The sequence below is a fragment of the Neoarius graeffei genome, chromosome 2 (assembly GCF_027579695.1).
Source record: "Neoarius graeffei isolate fNeoGra1 chromosome 2, fNeoGra1.pri, whole genome shotgun sequence".
NCBI classification, from domain to species: domain Eukaryota; kingdom Metazoa; phylum Chordata; class Actinopteri; order Siluriformes; family Ariidae; genus Neoarius; species Neoarius graeffei.
In genome coordinates, this window is record NC_083570.1 from 6,829,786 (window position 1) to 6,852,962 (window position 23,177).

A 23,177-nucleotide genomic window follows, 5' to 3' on the forward strand; every position below is an offset into this window, starting at 1 on the left:
CAAAATGTCAGTAAATTCAATGTAACAGCAATTCTGAAGAGTTACTCTGGTTAGTTAGTTTTGACTCTTAACTGATCAGAAACCTCTCCAAGGGTGAGGAACATTTTGGCAGAGTAAATTTACTGTTTCTCACAATAGAGTTGATTATAACTCTGAACTGAGTGAAATGGCATAAGAGTTAATGTTAAGACACTCTGAGTCAAATAGCACCACAAAGAGTAAAATATTAACACGAAATTGAGCAGAATTGACTCTAGAAAAACAGCTCTACCAAAAGAGTAACTTTTACTCTTTTTAGAGAGGGACCAAATGTTATCTGACGCAGAGTAAAATTTTCTTCAATTTGAGTAAATTTTACTCAGGCAAATTTCCTGTGTTGTCTCACTGAAATGAAGTATAATTCAGTTAGATAATCTACCTAAGATGGATGAATTTATAAAGTTCTCTCTCTCCTTTTGAATTTTAATCTGATTTCTATGTTTTAGACCGGTCTGTAAACGATTATCTTTAACGTTAAGTGGTTATTGAACTGCACCTATTTAATCCTATTATTACAACAGGTTAACTCTTTTGTTCCCTCTAGGAGCAATTCACCAATATCACAGTTCTAAGCACAACCAAATGAACCTTATTTGTACCCAAAATCATAACAGAGGAATGAAGTAAACTTGTTAACGAATGGAAAACATCATACACTTCAGAAAAAGTGATAATGGGCGGAGACTTTAACATAGCCCCTGATTCATGGTGAGATCGAATACCTCACAGGAATCCACAACCTGTTTACAGCTGCGTTATACTGAATTTATGAACAACAACGAATGTAATTGATTTTTGGAGGTCGTCAAACCCAACTTGTATTCAATATACATGGTTTAATGCTGCAGGAAACGGTCAGTGTTCGAGACTAGATTACTGGCTTATCTCTTGTGAGCTGTATAATGATATTTTAGATTGTGAAATTTCAGCCTCTCCGCTCACAGACCATTGTACGATTAGTCTAAACCTATTCACGTCTAAGCAACATAAGATCCTTCCTAATATCTGGAAATTTAATCATGACTTATTACAGAACGGTGAATTTTGTGATCAGGTGAAGTCTCTTATTTTGGAGGTTGAAGAGTTAGACATGTCTGATAGGAGTAAATGGGAATGGTTTCAGTTTAAGGTCAAACAAATAGCAATTGGCATGGGTAAAAAACTTTCACGGATAAGGAGACAAGAACAAAAGGATCTGATTGATAAAATTAATACCTTAGTAAATAACACACAATTATCCTTCGAAAACATTTCAGAATTACAGTCACTGCAGTCTCAACTAGACGAAATGTACACAATAAAGGCAAATGGAGCTTCCACTCGATCAAGAGCTGGATGGATCGAACAGAGTGAAAAAAGTCCATCGTATTTCTTCGGACTTGAAAAACAAAGACAAACTAAGGAAAAAAAATGAGTAAGCTTATGACCAGTGATAATATAATAGAAGATCAAAAATTAGTACAGGATGGAATTTGGCTCTTTTATTGTAACTTAAATTTAATAAATCAGAATGTAACGTCTTATTTTATCCCATCAATGATGATATCAAAAAAATGAAGACAAACATACACTTGATGAGGAATGAACTATAACAGAATTTGAAATTGCATTAAAACAAATGAAAAATGGTAAATCACCAGGAATCGATGGCTTAACATCTGAATTTTTAAAATACTTTTGGGTGGATATTAAAAAAAATTATTATATAGAGCATTTTTAGAATGCATTCACAAAGCATGTTTATCCCCGACTATGAAGACAGGCTTAATAACCTTGCTACCAAAACCCAAAAAAAGATTTCTTGTTGCTAGACAATTGGAGACCTATAACCTTACTATGCAATGATTATAAATTACTTGCCTAAGTATCTGCTAATCGTCTAAAGCATGGACTTGTAAAACTTGTAGAAGAATATCAATCAGCCTTCATGAAGGGAAGATATATTCAAAACCACGTTTGACTTATTCTGGATATGACTGATTACAAATCAATTATTCAATCTAAGATTTTACATGGATCAGACATGGCTGTCCAATTTCACCAAAATTATTTATTTAATGTCCACAAATGCGAGCGTACTTAACCTTGTGAAATAATAGAACCATTACTATTAATAGGAAGACTTTATTTCAACAGGAATTGAATGATAAAGTTTTAGATGTTACCGATCTAATGGATGAAAATGGACATTTAATGCAATTTAATCCATTTGTAGAAAAGTTTCATTTAAAATCTGTCTATAGAGAATTTAATTAAATTTGTAGAGCTATTCCACCTCCCTTAAGGTTCACGATAAAAAATACCCTTGAATATTCAAAGGTGTCGGTCAAACTGCCTGAACTGAAAATCAGTGAAGTGGAAATTGGTGAAAGAAAATCTAATAACAAAGGAATTAGAAATGTTTTAAAATGGAAGCTATTCCCTGATTTAAAAAAATAAAATAAAAGTAAGAATAACTGATGATGGAGGAATGCTAACAAATACACACTGTAGTTATCTTTGATGGCCAATTTCACCCACAGTGAAAGAAATTCAGTTTAAAATTCTGAACAATATTAATCCAGCTGCTGAAACTCTCAGGAAAAGGTTGAATTTGCTTCTGTCTGAAAATGAGTTCAGCACAGAAACTCCATCACTGGGGGAAACTTTATTCTCCTGTGCTCTTATCTTTTTTTCTGCAAAGCTCTGATTGGAATATTTGAATAAAAATCCCAAACTCACAGATAAACCTGGATTTATAAGGTTCTATCTGCGGGCCAATCATCATCCAGGCTGAATATGGGATGAACACGACATCGGCAGCCTGAACCGATCATGTACTGGATGTTCTAATGGAGTTTAAATATTGTTCAATGTTTTACAATCAAATCTCAGGGTTTAGAAACAACTTCAGATTTGAAAAAGTGAATGTGGATTTTACATCTTCGAAAACAAGCAGAAAAATCTAATTCATTCCAAAAGTGATGTTTTATTTTTATATAGTGTGACCTGAACAGGTTTAAAATGTTGTTCTGTTCTGGCTTTATTACTGTTTATTAGTTATTTAATGAGACGCTGCTTAATATGAAACAAACACAACTTTATAATGCGAAGGTCATGAGATCATTTTCTTTTTAAATTTGACGAGTTTCTTGTCTGATAGTTAATTTTTAACATTTCCTTTTTAATTATTTTCAATTATTCATATGTTTTAATTTAAATATTAAAATGAGTGTTTTGTGCAGCTGGATTGTGTTCTAGTGAAACAGACGACTGAGCAACAACGTGGCAACGTGCAGGAATTTTACAGAAAACACTACACACTTTTATTCTGGATCACACAATCTCACTGTAGAACCATAAACCCCAAACCCAGCGTATAGAGTCTGAGTGAATGTGGTGTGGACTCTGTGGAGGAGCTTCATCGTGTCAGAGACGCTGTAGAAGGACAGAGTTCCTGCACTGTGATCCACATACACTCCTATTCTGGAGGCTGATGGAACTCTGAGATCAGTCTCAATGCTGTTGTGATAGAAAGAGAGAGAAGAAGAAAAACACCGCAGACTCCAGGACTGATTGTTGAATCCAAACCCACACTCATTACCCCGTCCTTTCCTGCTGATGTCTTTAAACGAAACTGATATGTACACACCACCATCACCGCTCCGCTCCACCTCCCAGTAACAGCGTCCACACACACTCTCCTTACACAACACCTGACACCAGTAATCAAATCTCTCTGGATGATCAGAGTAACGCTGCTCTCTCTCACTGACTCTCACCGCTCTGTTCTTCTCAGACAGAATGAGGTGACGATGTGCCGTGTTGGGATCCAGAGACAGATAACAGAAATCTAAAATAAAAGAGAAAAACAAACTGAACAATGTGAACATGAATATCCGCGCTGGGGGCGTGGTCACGAAAACAGCAGTTCGGTTGCAGTGAAAACTTTTCTCTGTACAACAACCAATCAGAATTCAGATACATTCCGTTGCCAAGTAAAACAGTGTTGCCAGATTGAGCGGTTTGACGTTATTTCGGCGGGTTTTTATCAGATTTTTAAAAAGATTTCGCACGAATGTTCTGTGTGAGAATGCAGCCAGAGACACTTCTACAGCCTTAGAAGGACTTTGATGCAGCACATTCTATGTACTATCTCCGTCCACTAGTCTACATCCAATCCAATCCATATTAAACACTTCTGTGACCCAATCAGAGATCGCGGGCATCACACGACACAAAGACCTAGTTTACCCAGCACCCCTTAGGTATTTTAAACAACCAAAATCGAGCATTGGCCTCAATTAATCATTAACAATAAACATTGATTTCATGAAGTATTATTTAAACAGGGTGGCACGGTGGTGTAGTGGTTAGCGCTGTCGCCTCACAGCAAGAAGGTCCTGGGTTCGAGCCCCGGGGCCGGCGAGGGCCTTTCTGTGTGGAGTTTGCATGTTCTCCCCGTGTCCGCGTGGGTTTCCTCCGGGTGCTCCGGTTTCCCCCACAGTCCAAAGACATGCAGATTAGGTTAACTGGTGACTCTAAATTGACCGTAGGTGTGAATGTGAGTATGAATGGTTGTCTGTGTCTATGTGTCAGCCCTGTGATGACCTGGCGACTTGTCCAGGGTGTACCCCGCCTTTCGCCCGTAGTCAGCTGGGATAGGCTCCAGCTCGCCTGCGACCCTGTAGAAGGATAAAGCAGCTAGAGATAATGAGATGAGATTATTTAAACAAAACAATGTCGATGTAACTGTAAGACTAATATGAATGTGTGTAATGTAGTGCAGAAACTGAACTCAAACTAGTAAATAAGAATGACGCAATCCATTCTCCATTTTCTCTTCTCATGTTACATTCAGCCATGCATCGCAGCCTCACTTTTTTTTTTTAAATTGAAGTATATAAAACAGGTACAATCTAACAAATCCACAAAAATCAGGATAACAGATGAAGAAAATACATGGATGTAGACAAAAATAAATTAAGCAGAATAACTAGGCCTATAAAATTAATAAAACAAACAGGATAAAAAGATAAATAAATTAAAAATAAATAACCTCAGCAATGCAGATGTTAGATATGCATCGTAGCCTAACATAGCCTACATAATATAATGCGTGTGCGCCACCTACTGGTGCATGTAGGATTCAGAACACAGCAGATGATTGCAGAGTTATAATCTGATTGAACCACACGGAGCCGAGTACCAGACAGCAGATTCTTCACCTCCAGCACTGACGGGCTCATGTTGCTATTTGTTCGATTTACAAATAGTATACTGGACTTTGGCTGCATATTTTTACTTTACAAGATAGGCATCAAGTACATTTTACATTTTGGGCGGTTTTAAGTGCATGTTGGCGGGTTTTGAACATATTTTGGGCTGGAAAACGTCAGCAGTATCTGGCAACCCTGAAGTAAAATTGTAACCTGTCAAAGTTCTCGAGCCCTCGTGCTGTTTTACCGTTAGATCAATCACATATCAGCTTAAACTAGCATTCTAAAACTAGTTAAAGATCCCACAGAAGAGAGCGACTCCCCCTGCCAGCCTCATGGAACGCAGTGTTTAAGGCTCCGGATGGGTTTTATTTCCATTTATGAGGGAAAGGAACATACACCCTCCCGACAGTCAATGCGGTATTCGCTTGGAAAACACATTTGCAAATTGGTAGAATGAGTTCATCATCAGGGCGGCACGGTGGTGTAGTGGTTAGCGCTGTCGCCTCACAGCAAGAAGGTCCTGGGTTCGAGCCCCGGGGTCGGCGAGGGCCTTTCTGTGTGGAGTTTGCATGTTCTCCCCGTGTCCGCGTGGGTTTCCTCCGGGTGCTCCGGTTTCCCCCACAGTCCAAAGACATGCAGGTTAGGTTAACTGGTGACTCTAAATTGACCGTAGGTGTGAATGTGAGTGTGAATGGTTGTCTGTGTCTATGTGTCAGCCCTGTGATGACCTGGCGACTTGTCCAGGGTGTACCCCGCCTTTCGCCCGTAGTCAGCTGGGATAGGCTCCAGCTTGCCTGCGACCCTGTAGAAGGATAAAGCGGCTAGAGATAATGAGATGAGATGAGATGAGTTCATCATCACATGCAAGATTTGCAGTTAATCAAATGGATTTCATATTATTATTATTATTATTCATGAATTACTACAGTTGTGAACTTCAAATGTTAAAAGTCTGGCCTTTGGAGAGATGATGGAGACTCTTTTGGTGGAACACAACGGAGCAAAATATTGTGACCCTCTAATGTTGACCTGAAGTTGGCACCACTGGGGGTTGGCATTGGGTTTTTGTCCCCACCAATGTTAATACCAAACCTACGCCCTTGCCTACATGTTATCTCGTTCTAATTGTTGTGACTTTTATCCAAATGACAGCTGGCAATACATTGTTACTTTGCACTTTTTGTTGATCTGGGTACTAATCTTTGAGAAACTGGATTGGCAGAATGTTGCCTGTGAAGAAAAGAATGTCTTTTTATTACCCTGTGCCAAGTTAATATTCACTTCAGTGCAATTTTTAAGAGCCATAAATTGTATTTTATTTATTGTTTTTGTTGTGAGTGGTTTTGTTTGATTGTTGTTTTATTTCTTTAGGTTATTTATTTAGATTTATTTTTTACGTTCCACTGTTGAATTGAATAAGTTGACTTAATTAAAAAGTTTACTGTTCTATGAAAGGGTGTATTTGCATGATCATTATTATTTTACTAGTGGCATAAAATTGTCTTGAAAAGACGTCAACAATAATATCGTTTATCGCAATAATTTCTGAGACAATATATCGTCCAACAAAATTCATCACGACAAGCCTAGAAGTGTGTGTGTGTGTGTGTGTGTGTGTGTTAGATGTACATTTCAGAAAGTCTTCTCTGCTCTGTGGTTCTGGTACTGAAATGATCTGAACTGCTGCAGCTGTGGAGAGAAAAATAGAAACATGAGTTTGTGTAAAAGATGGAAAGAGTTTAAAGTGATCCAGTCAGTTTATTCATTTTAAATCAGTGTTTTAGTTCAAAGTGTCGGGTGAATAAAGTGTCTGCAGAAAAGAAAGCAGGAGCATCGCTAAGAAATAACACATCACTGTGTTTCTCCAGCAGGAACATCTCCTCTTACCATGTGGAGGGATTTTGTTGAATTCCTCCTCACAGAATTCCTCGAGTCTCTTTTTCAGATCTGAGAGAGAATTCCTCACTCCATCAAATGAGAGATGTTGATGGACAGTGACGCTGGATGTGTGAAATGATGGTCTGTGCAATGTAGGAGAGCGACGTCCAGAAGCTAAAACCTACAGAAAGCAAATGAAATGTAAAACCCACTTGTGATGTCAGACAGAGACATTTATTGTTCCCTTAATGAGAGGTGTTTTAGAGAGTGTGTGAGGAACAGCTGGCTCTGTAGATCAGACAGTGAGTGTTACCTGGAGGAAATGGATGTGATCCTGTGTGTGTGAAAGCTGCTCCAGCTCAGTGACTCTCCTCTGAAGATCAGCAATCTCCTGCTCCAGTTGCTCCAGGAGTCGTTCAGCTTGACTCAGTTCAGCCTTCTCCTGATCTCTGATCAGCTCCGTCACCTCCCAGCGCTTTTTCTCCATGGAGCTGATCAGCTCAGTAAAGATCCTCTCACTGTCCTCCACTGCTGTCTGTGCACTGAGCTGTTAGGGGACACACACACACACACACACACACACAAGATTTAAAGCTCATCTATCATTCCCTCTCTTACTGGGACTGTAAATGACTCGTTGTCCATGTTGTGTGTGTTTCTAGGAGCAGCTCTGTCTCTGCTCACTGCTCACCTTTATAGTGTTCACAGCCTGTTTCAGCTCCTGCACCTTCTTCTGCTTCTCCTGGATTCTCTGCTGGGATTTCATCTGCTCCTCCTTTAACTCACTCTGAGGACAAATAAAATACATTCAGCTTTTTATACAGTACGAGCGAACTGGTTCCATATTAATGTCAGTTCAAAGTACATTCATGTTTCGCTCTGAAGGTTATGTACTCTGTGTGTGTGTGTGTGTGTGTGTGTGTGTGTGTGTGTGTGTGTGTGTGTGAGAGAGAGAGAGAGAGAGAAATGTTCACTAACTGATCTGGGCTGGGTTTCCCAAAAGCCTCTTAAGGCCAAGAGAGTTTTAAATGACCGCTTAAGATCCATCATCAAGCTAACGTGGTTTTCCCAAACAACATCGTAGCACAAGTCGTCCTTTAGTTTGCTCGGAATTTACGAGAGACCCGGAGCACTCGTTCAAAACAAAGAGCGACTCACTCTTTGAAACCGGGTATGGTTGTAACACATTTTTCTTCAGCACATAAAACTCTCATTTCTTTTTAAACTACAGTTGTAGAACTTTTAGGCAAAGTACACACATTTGTCTACTGCAGTTTGCAACCATTTAAATCTCCTCAACTACATCACAAAATCTGTCTGATTATGTCAAATACAGAGTGTACCTTTGTTACAACCTACCCCACTACTGGGGTAGGTTGCAACACGTATTGGGGTAGGTTGTAACAGGTAGTTAAAACACAGAAAAAAAAACAACAGAAGTCCATTTCATATGCCGATTTATTGCATGAACATGGAAAATAGATTCACCAACTATGTTGTATGACATACAATCCACTCTCCACATTGAAAATTAAGATCATATTAATGTTATAAACAAAATATAAAAAGCATAATGTTTACACTGTGTATGTGTGTGCGTGTATTTATTGAAAAGTCACACACACAAAGATGAACTGAATGAGCATGTTGTAATTGTAATTAAAAAAGGTTTCCATGCAAACTACACAAAACATGACAATGAAATGAATGAACATGGAGATGCCACTACAGTACCCCCGTACAACAGAAAAACTTTTTTGTATGTAAGGGGATGGTTGTAACACTTTCAAAAAACTTGTTACAACCTACCCCGCCACTGTCATCCATTGCTTAGCTAGCTGTATTAGCATGGTGCTTTGACATTAGCAGGGGATAAGTACACCATTCTTTACCTTAGAGACTGTAGTTTGACCTGATATAACTCATACAACATTACCTACAATGTGTAAAGCACTAGGAAAAAAAATAATATAAAAAAAAAAGTTACTTTCTTACCTCAGACTTTGTTTTTTTCACTTCTCTCCATGAGAACTTGCGCCAACGATTTCCAAATGTCCATGCGTGGTTGAAAAGGAACTATGAAGAGATTCTATTTGCCACATGACTTGTATCTTATCCCTGATTGGTGGAATTAGTGGCGTTACAACTCCCCCGTGTTACAACCATACCCGGTTTCCCCTACACTTTTTGAGTATCTGTACTTTACTTGAGTATTTTTTGTGGAAACTTATGACTTTAACTTCACTCCATTTGAAAGACAAATATCGTACTTTTTACTCCGCTACATTTCTATCAAGGTCCTCGTTACTCGTTACTATGAAGCAGCTTTGAAAGTGGATGTTTTTTTCTTTTCTTTTCTAAAACGTGATTGTTTTTTCCGCAGGTGACACTGAGACAGTCTATCAGTAATCACTAGGGTCACGTCACATCCATAGACTGGATAAAATCAAGATCAATGATTTCTCCGCAGCATTATTTAACACGATCAGTTGATGGCAGAATGGAAGGAGGCGGTTCTTCTGGGGAATGCACACACCCACGGTTCTATAGCTAGAACCAGGGGCGATCTTACCATAGAGGCATAGGTAGGCGGCTGCTTGGGGCCCCCCACCAGCGGTCGTAGTAGGGGGGGCCCCCAACCAACCTCAAAAAAAAAAAGAAAAAGCCCCTTATCATGATTCATGAACACTTCAAAAGTATGGTACATTTTACTAATATTCCTAAGAAATACGTTGAAGTAGTAGTTAAAATGTCCAGTTCATGGTTATCTGTTCCTACACATACACCCCATACTTTCACAATGAAATGGAGTAGTCCATAACGCTGCACAGTGCAGCACGAAAGGTAAACACATCGTGACCAGAGTCTTTACAACTACTGTTAGCAATAGAGACCGCGACAACAACGTCAACGTCATTCAAAACGTTGAACATGATGCCGGTACAGCAGCAGCAGCTAGCTGCTGTGAAGTGGCACTAGCTGAGGAGGATAACATCAAGCAAGACATGTTGCCACCTTCCATCACCGACAGTGTCAACGTTGACACAAATGAGGTGGAAGAGTTATCCAGTGATGGCCATTTTGACACCGATGATGATGACCATATTGCTAGTTGGTGACAATGTTTTTTATTATTATTTTACATTTTCCTACATCTGGCTGTGCATCATGTACGTGTGAAGACCTGTGAGAAGACATCAACAAGTAGGACTCTGTGATGTGGAGAACAATCTCTCTTTTCTCTCTCATAGACTCTCTCATTCATTCACTCACCCTCTCTGTCTCACACACACAGAACACTCTCTCTCTCTCTCTCTCTCTTTCACACTGTCTCATTCTCTCTCTCACTCACTCACTGACACATACATTCACATGGATATGGAGTTGCTTAGAGCCAAATGCCACCTCATCTCGCCTCAGTCCACACTTCTTACCTCCCCTCACTCACTCACACACACACACACACACACACACAAACACACACTCACTCACTCACTCACTCACAGAGAAACACTCACTCACACACAAACACACACGCACAACCATGTACATAGTTTTATTTATAGAATGTTTGAAATGTTCTGATCTTTAAAAAAAATAAACAGTGCTGGTTTTCCTGGCATTTTGGCAAAGACAGATGTTATCTGAAATCTTGTTCTCTGTTGGGTTCCATCATGACTATTAGTTTGTGTAATGCTACACTTTGTGTGTTCTCTGCTTTCCATCTTCATTTTGGAGTAAAGAAGTGTATGCAGGGTTTAAATGGGGAATGTTTTTTTTCTCCTCTCCAACCTTTACTTCCCTATAGATTAGCTTTACCTGCCTATCCACCATGCAGTCGGTACACTGTTTTTTTTTTTTGTTTGTTTCGGATCGGATGGGGGGGGCCATACATACCTTCGCCTGGGGGCCCCCAATTTGCTAAATCCGCCACTGGCTAGAACTCATGGTTCAGTTTTCTGAAAGGAATAAAGAGTCGTTTGATTTTAAATGTTTGCTTTGTTTGCCTAAAACGGAGCACATCACAGCCTACAAAAACTCCCCATCCGACCTGCGGAAGCATATTGAGGGATATAAACGTTTTATTCCAAGAGAAAGCTTGCAGTGAAGTTGTCTGTGCTTTAGAGCTCGCGATAACGTTGCAATCGCTACACAGTCTGATTAGTCAAATTACTTTCTGTGGATTTGCCCGCCAAGTTGCCATCGCCTTGTCCACGGCTAATGTTTACACATAGCTAGTTAACTTGGACACTGTTAGTTATGTCCAATATGATTGCCTTCAGGGATGCAAACTGCAGATGCTCTTCGTCCTGTTGCTCTTTAGACTCCTTCTTACGAGTAAGTTCGGGAAAAGCATGTACAGAGACAACGTTCGTTCCTTAAGAGAGTCTCTCAACTCTCTCTTTTGGTCTGAAGGGCAACGTTATCAGGAAACCCACCCCGAACCAGATTACGACCATCACTGAAGATAAATTTAACACTCTCTTCACCAGAACACAGACAATTTTAATCAGCTTTTACAGAATCCTTCTGATTGAGACACACCAGAGCTTTACATTAGCACCCGCCAAATGCGGGTAAAATTGGGCTTTGGCGGGTAATAACTTTAGTCTCACTAGCCACTTTGGCGGGTGGTTTATTCTGTGGTATGACAATATATTTTAATTGTAGTTTTCTCTGAAGGCATCTGATATAATAAACACATTGCAATGTAATATTATGCGCCTACAACTCCCATGAGCACCTGCATAAACATTCTGACACAACATGTTAGAATTGTTTAGAACGTCTCAGATAAAATCAATGATACGGTAACCTGCAGTTAATGAACGAAGCAACAAAGTTGCTGACGACTGACAAGCGCACTATGTGGCGGCATATAGCTGGAGTTTCGAACCCTGCTGCTCAGGGAAAAAGGGGCAGAGATGTGCAGGGCCGGAGCAGCTTTTTAAAATCACCGAGGTCCGTGATGCGCAAAGCGCACGCCGAAAAATGTTCGCCATATTTAAATGAGAGGGGTGAATTACACGCCACACAAGAGATCTATTCTTGAAATTACTCTTAATGGTGTTTGAACTGAATATCAGTTTTGAAAAAAAAAATCATGTATGTGGCAAGAGTAAGAATAATTTAAGCTTGTTTAATGGTTTGATCTGGCCCAAGCAATGAGGACAAAAGATCCCCTAACCATGTAGCCTATGGAACTAAGATACATTAACAATCTGGCATCCGTTACACCTACACACACACACACACACACACAAAAAATAATAATTCTGGGAAAAAAAAAAAATCAGTATACACCACCATGTTTTAGGCAAAGTTACCCAAGGCAAAAATAAGTTGAAACTTTCCACTCTATTGCTTTGGCTTATTGAATGATTTATTTTTAAAATCACAAACAAGGCAGGCTACAACCAGAGGCGATTCTAGAGTCTGTTGTGGCCCCAAGCAAAAATTTCCAGGGGGCCCTTCTGACCAGTGTTCATCACCAATATGTTATAAATAATCTGACACCAACGAAAAATGTATGAAACCAAAGTTTTTTAAATTCCAAATGTGAAAATACAATGGTAAAGAACAATAAAAACAAAATAAATAAGCCCTCTGGCCCCGACTCTCGGGGGACTCCTGGGCCAGGGGGCCCCAAACAGTTGCCTGCCTTGCCTGTTCACAAGCTGCGGGTCTGGCTACAACTGCACCGCTTTGAAAATGTAAATTGAACAGCTTGATGAAAGTGCACTGATGGTTCCCATGAAAACCCCGTGTCTCCTGCACTGCGTTCCTCCGCCGAGTCGCGCGCTCATTCGCGTTTGTGTTCTTGGTCTCAGAGCCGCACACACCAAACACACACAGAAGACAGAATCAATGTTTAACATAATTATCAATGCACTTTTTACGGAGACGTTTTAATGTTATTCTTTATTTTTTATCCAGTTGAATATTTAGCATACAAATGTATTTTCAGCTCTTAAAAATGACTGAGGTCCAGACCGCGGGGGCCTCATAGTTGGCTCCGGCCATGGAGATGAACAAGACGCTAATAGGAAGATAAGACAGTTCAATGACAAATGGAAGTTCGGGTGAGATTGGCTAGTTCATAGCAAAACCGAAAATACCCTGTACTGCGAAGACTGTAGAAAGTCTGGCAAAGACAGGCACCAGTAATTTTAAACTCGAAACTATAAAGGACCACGAAAAGTCAAAAGCACACATCGGTACTATAACATCAAAACAGGCGAAGATGGCTGGTTCACTACAGGACAGCATTGCTTTCAGTCCCTAGCTTTCATGAAGTCGGCTGAGCTGGAGAGGATGGAGCTGCTGTTTAGAAACGTTCACGCGATTGGAAAGAAGTTGATCTCGCCCCAGCTATCAACTTATGGCCTGCTGGAAGCCTCAGGTCACAAAGACCATTTTTCATGGACCATTCAGACTCATCTGATGATGAATGTAATGAGGACATTTAATGTCTCTCTCTACACATGTTCACACACACACACTAATAGATAATACATAATATACATAATAATACTTGATAATACACATAATGCTTGCATATCAAAACATCAAATGTTTTTCAGTGATAAATGTTTTGAATTGGACTTTTAATATTAGAATCAGTTCAGTTGTACTGAATGTTATTTTTCATATTATACGATATTTCATATTGTAAGGGGCTTGAATTTGAGTTCAATAAACAGAATACTCTGTTTATATTTTTGTCTCAACTGGTTGCATGTTTTCATATAGGGAGCGACCTTAACAGCACTGAGTATTGAGTGCTCCTGTAGAGATACATTATACGCTGCCATTCATAATTACATCTAGATCTTCCGAACTTTAACGCATCATGGTGAAGAAAAAACTGCAACTTCCTGGCAACAAAATTGTGGCTAGTGAAAAGGCTGAATGGCTAGTGACTCGGGAAAACCACTAGCCACAGTGGCCGGTGAGCAAAAAAGTTAATGTAAAGCCCTGATACACACATTGAAATTAAAGTTCAAATCATATCACTGACTAAAGCACCTGTTTCTAGATGGGAAACTATAATTAAGATGATTTAATTCTGGAAAGATTTCTAGTTCTCACCTGTTTCTCAGCTCTTTCTGCTGTGGCTGTGACGGTGTCGTGACCTTTGTGATGATCCATCGTACACAAATAACAGATGCAGGTTTGATCAGTACGACAGTAGATCTCAATCAGCTTGTTATGTTCAGAGCAGATCTTCTCTTGGAGTTTTGCTGAGGCTTCAATTAATGTGTGTTTTTTCAAAGCAGGAACTTCAAGATGAGGTTTCAGATGAGTTTCACAAAATGAAGTCAAACACATCAGACAGGACTTGACGGCTTTGTGTTTTCTCCCGGTGCAGAAATCACACTCCACATCTCCAGGTCCAGCGTAACAGTGAGCAGGAGAAGCAGCTTGGACTTCAGTCTTCTTCAGTTTCTCCACCACTTCATCCAGCATGTTGTTTCTGCGTAGAACAGGCCTTGTCGTGAAAGTGTCTCTGCACTGAGGACAGCTGTAGACGCCCTTCTGATCCTCCTGATCCCAGCAGCCATTAATACACACCTTACAGAAACTGTGACCACAGGAGATAGTCACTGCATCCTTCAGGAGATCCAGACACACTGGACACATGAACTGGTCCTGAGCTACTGAAATACTGGCCTCGGCCATTTTCCTGAAATCACAACGAGAGAGACAGAGAGAGAGAGAGAGATCAGTTTTGTTTTCTCTGAAATGACAAGTTACTTCCTGGTTCTGTGTGTGAAAGAGCAATAGAGGAAGAGGAGGAGCACAAACACAGAGAGATCATGAATGCTTCTCTATTAACCATTTCATGTCCCTTCAGTGCAGGAATATAAGCCATGTAGCCGCACTGATTAGGAATAATTTCATGAAATACTCATGAAATTAATCAATCTACCTAAGATGGATGAATTTATAAAGTTCTTTCTCTCTCTCCTTTTGAATTTTAATCTGATTTCTATGTTTTAGACCGGTCTGTAAACGATTATCTTTAACGTTAAGTGGTTATTGAACTGCACCTATTTAATCCTATTATTACAACAGGTTAACTCTTTTGTTCCCTCTAGGAGCAATTCACCAATATCACAGTTCTAAGCACAACCAAATGAGCCTTATTTGTACCCAAAATCATAACAGAGGAATGAAGTAAACTTGTTAACAAATGAAAAACATCATATACTTCAGAAAAAGTGATAATCGGCGGAGACTTTAACATAGCCCCTGATTCATGGTTAGATCGAATACCTCACAGGAATCCACAACCTGTTTACAGCCACATTATACTGAATTTGTGAACAACAACTAATGTAATTGATTTTTGGAGGTCGTCAAACCCAACTTGTATTCAATATACATGGTTTAATGCTGCAGGAAACGGTCAGTGTTCGAGACTAGATTACTGGCTTATCTCTTGTGGGCTGTATAATGATATTTTAGATTGTGAAATTTCAGCCTCTCCGCTCACAGACCATTGTACGATTAGTCTAAACCTATTCACGTCTAAGCAACATAAGATCCTTCCTAATATCTGGACATTTAATCACGACTTATTACAGAACGGTGAATTTATTGATCAGGTGAAGTCTCTTATTTTGGAGGTTGAAGAGTTAGACATGTCTGATAGGAGTAAATGGGAAGGATTTAAGTTCAGGGATTAAAGCAAAAAAAAAAAAATCCTGAGCCTGAACTTTTTAGACTCATGCAAGCGACTCTATTCACCATATGGCCGGTCGGTTGGAAGAGTTGGCACACAATAATAGGCCGATATATATATATATATATATATATATATATATATATATATATATATATATATATATGTTTTATGTGGTTGCAGGGGTCGTGATATGCGACATGAACACATTCACAGGGTCAGAAAGATTGCATGAATGATTGCAGACTAAAGGCCTCTGCATGCTCTTGCGACAAGGCTTTCGCAGATAGCTTTTCGCAGACAGTTGTAATTTACCGTTGAGCGGGGAGTAATAGGCGTGCGCGATGTTATTCACCGCCACAACGCAAGGGGGCGCGAAGTCTCGAAATCGCTAGGAGTAGTTGGTGGGTGTGGTTAGTGGAGTGTTTATCCTCCGGTTACTTATAATGACTAGAACTGGAGTCGTATAGATGTACGTACTTCCTCACTTCCTCGATCAACCGCTCTTCATGCTGCTCCATCTTCGCTCGTGTTTTTAAAAATGGCGGTCGTGAAAACAAACCAAACCGGGAAAGTAGGGAAGCGGAAGTGCGTGTACAGTGGATGTAGAGTGGACCAATCAGAGCCCTCTTGTCTGCGACGCTGTCTGCGAGGCTTCTGTGGTGGTCACAATTTTTGGGAGGTGCGCGCAGAGTGTCTGCGAAGGTGGGGGGGCTACGCAGACACCATCTGCGACGCCGTCTGCGAGGACTGGGTTGTCAGCATAAATTGGCCTTAAGGGTGCTTTTCCACTACCAACGCGGCTGAGTCGGGCTGAGTCGAGCTGAGTGGGGCTGTTGGAGTTGCATTTCGACTACAACCGCGCTGAACCGTGCTGGCTGGAAGTGGGTGGACACATTGGGTGGAGTTAGCAAAAGTGGGTGGACGTCACGTGATGTCGTTCGGCGGCGCAAACAGTGACATCAGTGACCTTTTACGCGGTAGTCTCACGACCCGGATAGTAAACAATAAACATGGAGGACATGGAGTCGTTAGTGTTGCTGGTCTTGGTGCTGTGGCTTGTTGTCACCGACAACGCCAACAGATACTGGCAAGAGCGTATAGATGAGGCGAGGCGCATAATGTCGTAATTCTTCTTCTTCCGGGTTTACGGTGTTTACAGATCCCAGCGTGCTTGCGGGGCGTGTGTGGGCATGTGAGGACACTCCTCCTCACCAATCAGTGCACAGGGGAGTGTCTCCTCATGCCCCTAGCCCCACTCAGCTCGGTTGGGCTCGCTTCAGCCCTACTCCAAAACCGTGCGAGTTTTGGGGGCTGAGTAGGGCTGAAGTGAGCTGAGTTGTGCTGCTCTGAGGTAGTCGAAACGCGAGCCGTGTTGGGCTGAAGTGAGCTGAAAAAGGGTAGTGGACAAAGGCCATAAGTTTGACTTTTGAAAATGCAATACCAAAAACGGCGAGTAGATGGCAAAAGTGCACCTCACCAAAATATGCTACATGTAGCATTTAGGATTTCTTTTGATATCAAGTTTTGCTGCCAAGCTTTGTCCTTAACAGGTTACAAATTGGCCTACAATCACAAGGTGAACTGTTACAAGGGTATGTGAAATTCAGTCTAGCATTGGAAAAATAAAATCTTTGTAACCATTTAATTTAGGGTACATTAAAAGGACAGTGGTTTACTTTTTAAACAGTTTTAATAATTCAAATAATTCAACAATTTCAACATTTCAATAACTTTTAACTTTGTTCACCATGATAAGCGCGTCGTGTGTGGGACAGCGCGAACAGCTGCTCTGTGAGCAGGGTCTGACTCGTGTCTAGGAAGAACCTTTTTGCCGCTGGATGCATATATGAGCTTCTTGGAGCCCAGCGTGCAGAAGCAAGCGCCTGGCTCCCTCAACTTCCTACACCAACTGCTAAATGGCTTGCCATCTCGTCCAATCTCCTCCAGCCATGCCCAGTGCCATTTATTCTTCAGACCTTTATCTATGGCGAGGGTATTTTCCCCTGGCTTCATATACTGCATCGTCCCCACTCCACGAAATGCCGCTCTCTCTACTCTGAAGTTGCTCGAGGCACGTTGTGTTAAGACCCGCCCCGTTTTACTTCTGATTGGCTAATACTGTTAGTTTCAGAACCGGAGAGTTGCGCTTCTTTCCTATCATTGGCAGAGAATGAACACACTCGAAAGCCATGGGGTTATCGCATGGGGTTATCGAACGTTTTTTTCCTCCTAATAATATATATATATATATTGCCCGCAGAGCGCTGTCGCCTCACAGCAAGAAGGTCCTGGGTTCGAGCCCCGGGGCCGGTGAGGGCCTTTCTGTGTGGAGTTTGCATGTTCTCCCCGTGTCCGCGTGGGTTTCCTCCGGGTGCTCCGGTTTCCCCCACAGTCCAAAGACATGCAGGTTAGGTTAACTGGTGACTCTAAATTGAGCGTAGGTGTGAATGTGAGTGTGAATGGTTGTCTGTGTCTATGTGTCGGCCCTGTGATGACCTGGCGACTTGTCCAGGGTGTACCCCGCCTTTCGCCCGTAGTCAGCTGGGATAGGCTCCAGCTTGCCTGCGACCCTGTAGAAGGATGGAGCGGCTAGAGATAATGAGATGAGATGAGATATTGCCCGCAGTCAAGCGCTGCACGCCGGAAATCCGGCAGGGGGCCGTAATACTTTAATCCGTGTATTCTCCTATGGAACCATGCTCTTCTATAGTGGTAACAACAAACAAATTTAGTCCTCTGAAGTAAGGAACATTCTCTCAATTTTTTCTTTTGTTGATGGACAAAAATATCACCCTCTTCAGTAGTGCAAGCCTTTTATGCCTCTATATGAGCTTGGTTTAAGAAGAGTCCTCACAGGAAGGGGATACAGGAAGCAGACTGCATATGTGCAGCATGTGCATGTGATATGCCACAGGACAAAGATTTGCCTCCTCCGTGTCTGTTTCACTGCCTCCGTGGTGTTGGCTGAAATGTCTCAAGAGCTCATCAGCGTCTCTACAAGCATAGCAGACCAGAGCAGATGCCACTGTGGCTCCTAAAGCATTTTGGGTCTCTTCTAAAACTTCTAGAACTATGAATTAGATTTAATTATAGATGCACAGATCAAGTAAGGAATAAAACAGAATCAGGTGTACTGTTATAAGAAAATAATCAACAATATGGTGGTGTAATGCAGCCAGACACAAAGCAGAGTTACTGCTAGCATCCCAGAGTTGATTATTTTCCAATAAAAGCACATCCCAAAGAGTTTTATTCCTCTTAGACCATAGCAACTTGCTAATGATTACCATTTTAATGTATTTATAGAATCATAATTTTTATCCAGATGCTGTTATTTAACAGTTATAAGACATGAGCTACTTCCGGTAAAATTGGGCGCTCTGATTGGTTCCCTGGCAGGCAGAATTTTCCCGTAATGCCCGAGGGCAATTATGGACTCTCTTTCCAGGGCGCCGTTTTTCAATGTTGAAAAAAAAAAGACAAAAAAGATTAATTGCAAATCAAAATGGAATCAAAAATGGCTGAAAGGCAAACAAGAGTCACAGAGTTATTCAAGAAATGAGCAACGAAGAGCATTCAGAACTGCTAACTGCTAACAGAAATTCAGTTTTGAAACTACTAGCTGTTTATTCTGCATGTGTGACTGAACTATGTTACAAATATGACATGACTGAAAGCAGCATCACGCCTTATAATGACCATCTATTTTAATCTTAGAAATAAAAAAGCCATATAATAAACTCCTTATTAACCTTGCTTGCTCGGCCTTTACAGGAAAAGATGACCTCGGTCTTTTTGGATGGATCTCGCCTATGGCTCAGTCCGCGCTGTCAAGACCTCGGTCTGATATTTTCCCTTAAAAACCTCACACTCAGTTAATAAGTAGTTATTATTCACCGAAGGTGAAGTGAATATCGGTGAATAATAACCAAGACGAAGTCAAGATTATTGTTCATCTATATTTCACTGAGCCTGAGGCAGATAATTGTTTCAGTATAAATACACAGGTGATTGTTTTAAAAAAAAAATCATATTAAAAATAAATAATTTATTTCTAACTCCAAAAGCAGCATACAAATGCAATGTGTGCAGGCTTGTGTCATTTATCTACAGTGTCTTGCAAAAGTATTCATCCCCCTTTGTGTTTGTCCTGTTTTGTCACATTACAAGATGGAATTAAAATGGATTTGGGGGAATTAGCACCATTTGATTCACACAGCATGCCGACCACTTTAAAGGTGAATTTTTTTTTTTGTGACACAAACAATAATTAAGATGAAAAAATAGAAATTTGGAGTGTGCATAGGTATTCACCCCCCAAAGTCAATACTTTGTAGAGCCACCTTTTGCTGCAATTACAGCTGCAAGTCTCTTGGGGTATGTCTATTAGCTTAGCACATCTAGCCACTGGGATTTTTGCCCATTCCTCAAGGCAAAACTGCTCCAACTCCTTCAAGTTAGATGGGTTGCATTGGTGTACAGCAACCTTCAAGTTATGCCACAGATTTTCAATTGGATTGGATTGAGGTCTGGGCTTTGATTAGGCCATTCCAAGATATTTAAATGTTTCCCTTTAAACCACTCCAGTGTAGGTTTAGCAGTATGTTTAGGGTCATTGTCCTGCTGGAACATGAACCTTTGTCCCAGTCTTAAACGTCTGGCTGACTCAAACAGGTTTTCCTCCAGAATTGCCCTGTATTTAGTGCCATCCATCTTTCCTTCAGTCCTGACCAGCTTTCCTGTCCCTGCAGATGAAAAACATCTCCAAAGCATGATGCTGCCACCACTATGCTTCACTGTAGGAATGGTGTTCTCAGGGTGTTGGGTTTGCACCACACATGGCATTTCCCATGATGGCCAAAAAGATCAATTTTAGTCTCATTTGACCAGAAAATCTTCTTCCATGTGTTTGGGGAGTTTACTACAGTACATGCTGTTGGGCAAACTGCAAACATGATTTCTGAAGCAATGGCTTTCTTCTGGCCACTCTTCTATAAAGCCCTGCCCACTCTGTGGGGCGTACGGTTTAAAGTGGTCCTATGGGCAGATACTCCCATCTCTGCTGTGGATCTTTGCAGCTCCTTCAGTGTTATCTTTGGTGTTTTTGTTGCATCTCTGATTAATGCCCTCCTTGCCCGGTCTGTGAGTTTTGTGGGCGGCCTTCTCTTGTCAGGTTTGTAGTGGTGCCATATTCTTTCCACTTTGCTATAATGGATTTAATGGTGCTCCATGGGATATTCAAAGTTTGGGATATTTTTTATAACCCAACCCTGATCTATACTTGTTCACAACTTTGTCTCTGACCTGTTTGGAGGCTCCTTGGTTTTCATGTTGCTTGCTTAGTAGTGTTGTACCCTGGGCCCGCCCATCCTAAGCGTGACGCAACACGAGGGCCTGTTGCGAGCTTAGTCTGGCCAGGCAAGCTATCTACAGCTCTTCCAAGCTCCTGAAAAATCGGGAACCAATCAACTTTGAGCATCTCCAACGGCCCTGGGTAGAGGCGTGTTCAAGGCACTGACGTAGTAGAACTACGACCGGAAGCCATAGCTTGTTTACAGAATCTATGCCAGAAGCGCTTCATTCACATCACGAACATGGAGCAGCGGCAAGCCTTTGACACAGCAGTAGATGCTGTATTGAAAGCATTCAACGGGAAGTTCTCATTGAAAATGGAGCAAAGAGCAGCCCTGGAGGTATTTATTGAAAGGAAGGACGCTTTCGCCTTGCTCCCGACCGGCTTCGGTAAGAGTTTCATCTACCAGTTAGCCCCGTCGCATCACATACGTCAGAGGAAAGAGTGATGTGATTGGTTTAAGCTTCGTCACAGCCTTTTCTGGCTTCGACCAGTAGCAAACTGAGGCATTTCAGGGAGGCGGGTCAACCACGCACTTTGGGAAATGGTTGGGCTTAATATCTTGGCCAGACCAATAGCTCGTAGAGCTTTGCAGTCGCGTTAGCCAGACTAGTAGTGTTGCAGAGTCAGGGTCCTTCCAGAACAGGTTGATTCATACAGACATCATGTGACAGATCATGTGACACTTTGATTGCACACAGGTGGATTTTAATCAACTAATTATGTGACTTATGAAGTGAATTGGTTGGAGCAGCTCTTATTTAGGGGTTTCATACGAAAGGGGGTGAATACCTATGCACACTCCAGATTTCTGTTCTTTCAACTTAATTACTGTTTGTCGCAGTAAAACAACTATTTTCACCTTTAAAGTAACCCACACACACACACACATACAACACCGCTGATAACACTCGCAGAGTCAACTGAACTGAACTGGACTTGTGTTGACCCGTGCCTCTATACACACACACAGTGGTATCTGGAGAGACTTTGGGATTGCCCTCGCCACTGAGCCAGCCTCCATTTCACCCATCCACTCACACACACACACACGCTTTGCCGTGCTATGCACAGCCCACGTCCAACTTAAAGGTGTTTTTTTTTTTTTTTTTTTGGTTACAAGAAGCACCTTCTCTTAGTGTAGTTACAAAAGATATGTCTTTGTGTGTTTACATGTGAATGAGATATATTACTGATGTTACAGACTGTGAGTTGCGCTATGATTGCCAACCTCAGTGAATGTTAAGACATTTAAGGTATTGGGTGTTAAATACATTTTCCCTACTGTGAAACTCATTTGAGGTGGTTGACGTTTTATATATTTTCTTTTCTTACTGTGAGTCTAGAATGAATATTACCAATCACTTATTACAACTATAAGTGTTTGGGCATTAGTTCTGTGGTACTATACATTTGGGTGGAATTATAAATCACATTGGTGTTACCATCCATACCCATCATCATTATTACGGGAGTAGTAACTAACTTAACCAGTAAATAACTGCAATTAGTTCCCCGCTATAGTAGTTGTTTACACTGTGCTACAGGCCTAGTGACTGTTTTCATTTAGGTCTATTCTAACCTAGGGGTAGGGGCGCCTCACCTGTGTAGCTGGGGTTGGAATAGTAGTGGGGTGGTGACGGGTTGGGCCATACACACTCCACTCACCACATACACCCTTCAGGCAGCCACCTGACCACCTTCAGATCCTGGAGCCCACTCTACCTCCCCCAAGTAAGTGACTGCTACTCAGGGAACCACCTACTGCCACACACGACAGCACTGAGGCTACTAGGCACTGGGCGAGGGGGACACAGATCCTTTCCTGTTCAGTCCTCCCTAGGTTAGTGTAGTTTAACCCCTACAAGGCGGCGGCACCATTCTACCGTCCGCTACACCAGATTGGGCAGTTTAAGTGCATTTTGAACATATTTTGGGCTGGAAAACATCAGCAGTATCTGGCAACACTGTCTCGAAGTCTGACATCCGGGTACTTTTAACGTCAGGCCACATG

General features: G+C 41.3%; 1 protein-coding gene across 1 annotated transcript; it reads right to left on the reverse strand.

Moving 5' to 3' along the window:
* Positions 1–1,498: 1,498 nt before the first annotated feature.
* On the reverse strand, positions 1,499–14,871 carry LOC132879180 (tripartite motif-containing protein 16-like). Its single transcript, XM_060913709.1, has 6 exons — positions 14,211–14,871; positions 7,810–7,905; positions 7,432–7,665; positions 7,128–7,299; positions 6,870–6,929; positions 1,499–3,871 (listed from the first exon to the last, which is right to left on the reverse strand). Exons 1-6 carry the CDS (start codon positions 14,799–14,801, stop codon positions 3,345–3,347), a joined length of 1,680 nt encoding a protein of 559 aa, XP_060769692.1. The 5' UTR covers positions 14,802–14,871; the 3' UTR covers positions 1,499–3,344.
* Between the last annotated feature and the right edge of the window lie 8,306 nt (positions 14,872–23,177).

What these genes read in the sequence shown, in the direction of transcription:
- LOC132879180 (XM_060913709.1), bottom strand. Translation starts at nt 14,801, where the DNA reads ATGGCCGAGGCCAGTATTTCAGTAGCTCAGGACCAGTTCATGTGTCCA. An exon ending in CAGAAAGAGCTGAGAAACAG is followed by an intron (nt 7,906 to 14,210) that starts GTGAGAACTAGA and finishes ATTTGTCCTCAG; the next exon opens with AGTGAGTTAAAGGAGGAGCA. An exon ending in CAGAGAAGACTTTCTGAAAT is followed by an intron (nt 3,872 to 6,869) that starts GTACATCTAACA and finishes CTTTTATTTTAG; the next exon opens with ATTTCTGTTATCTGTCTCTG.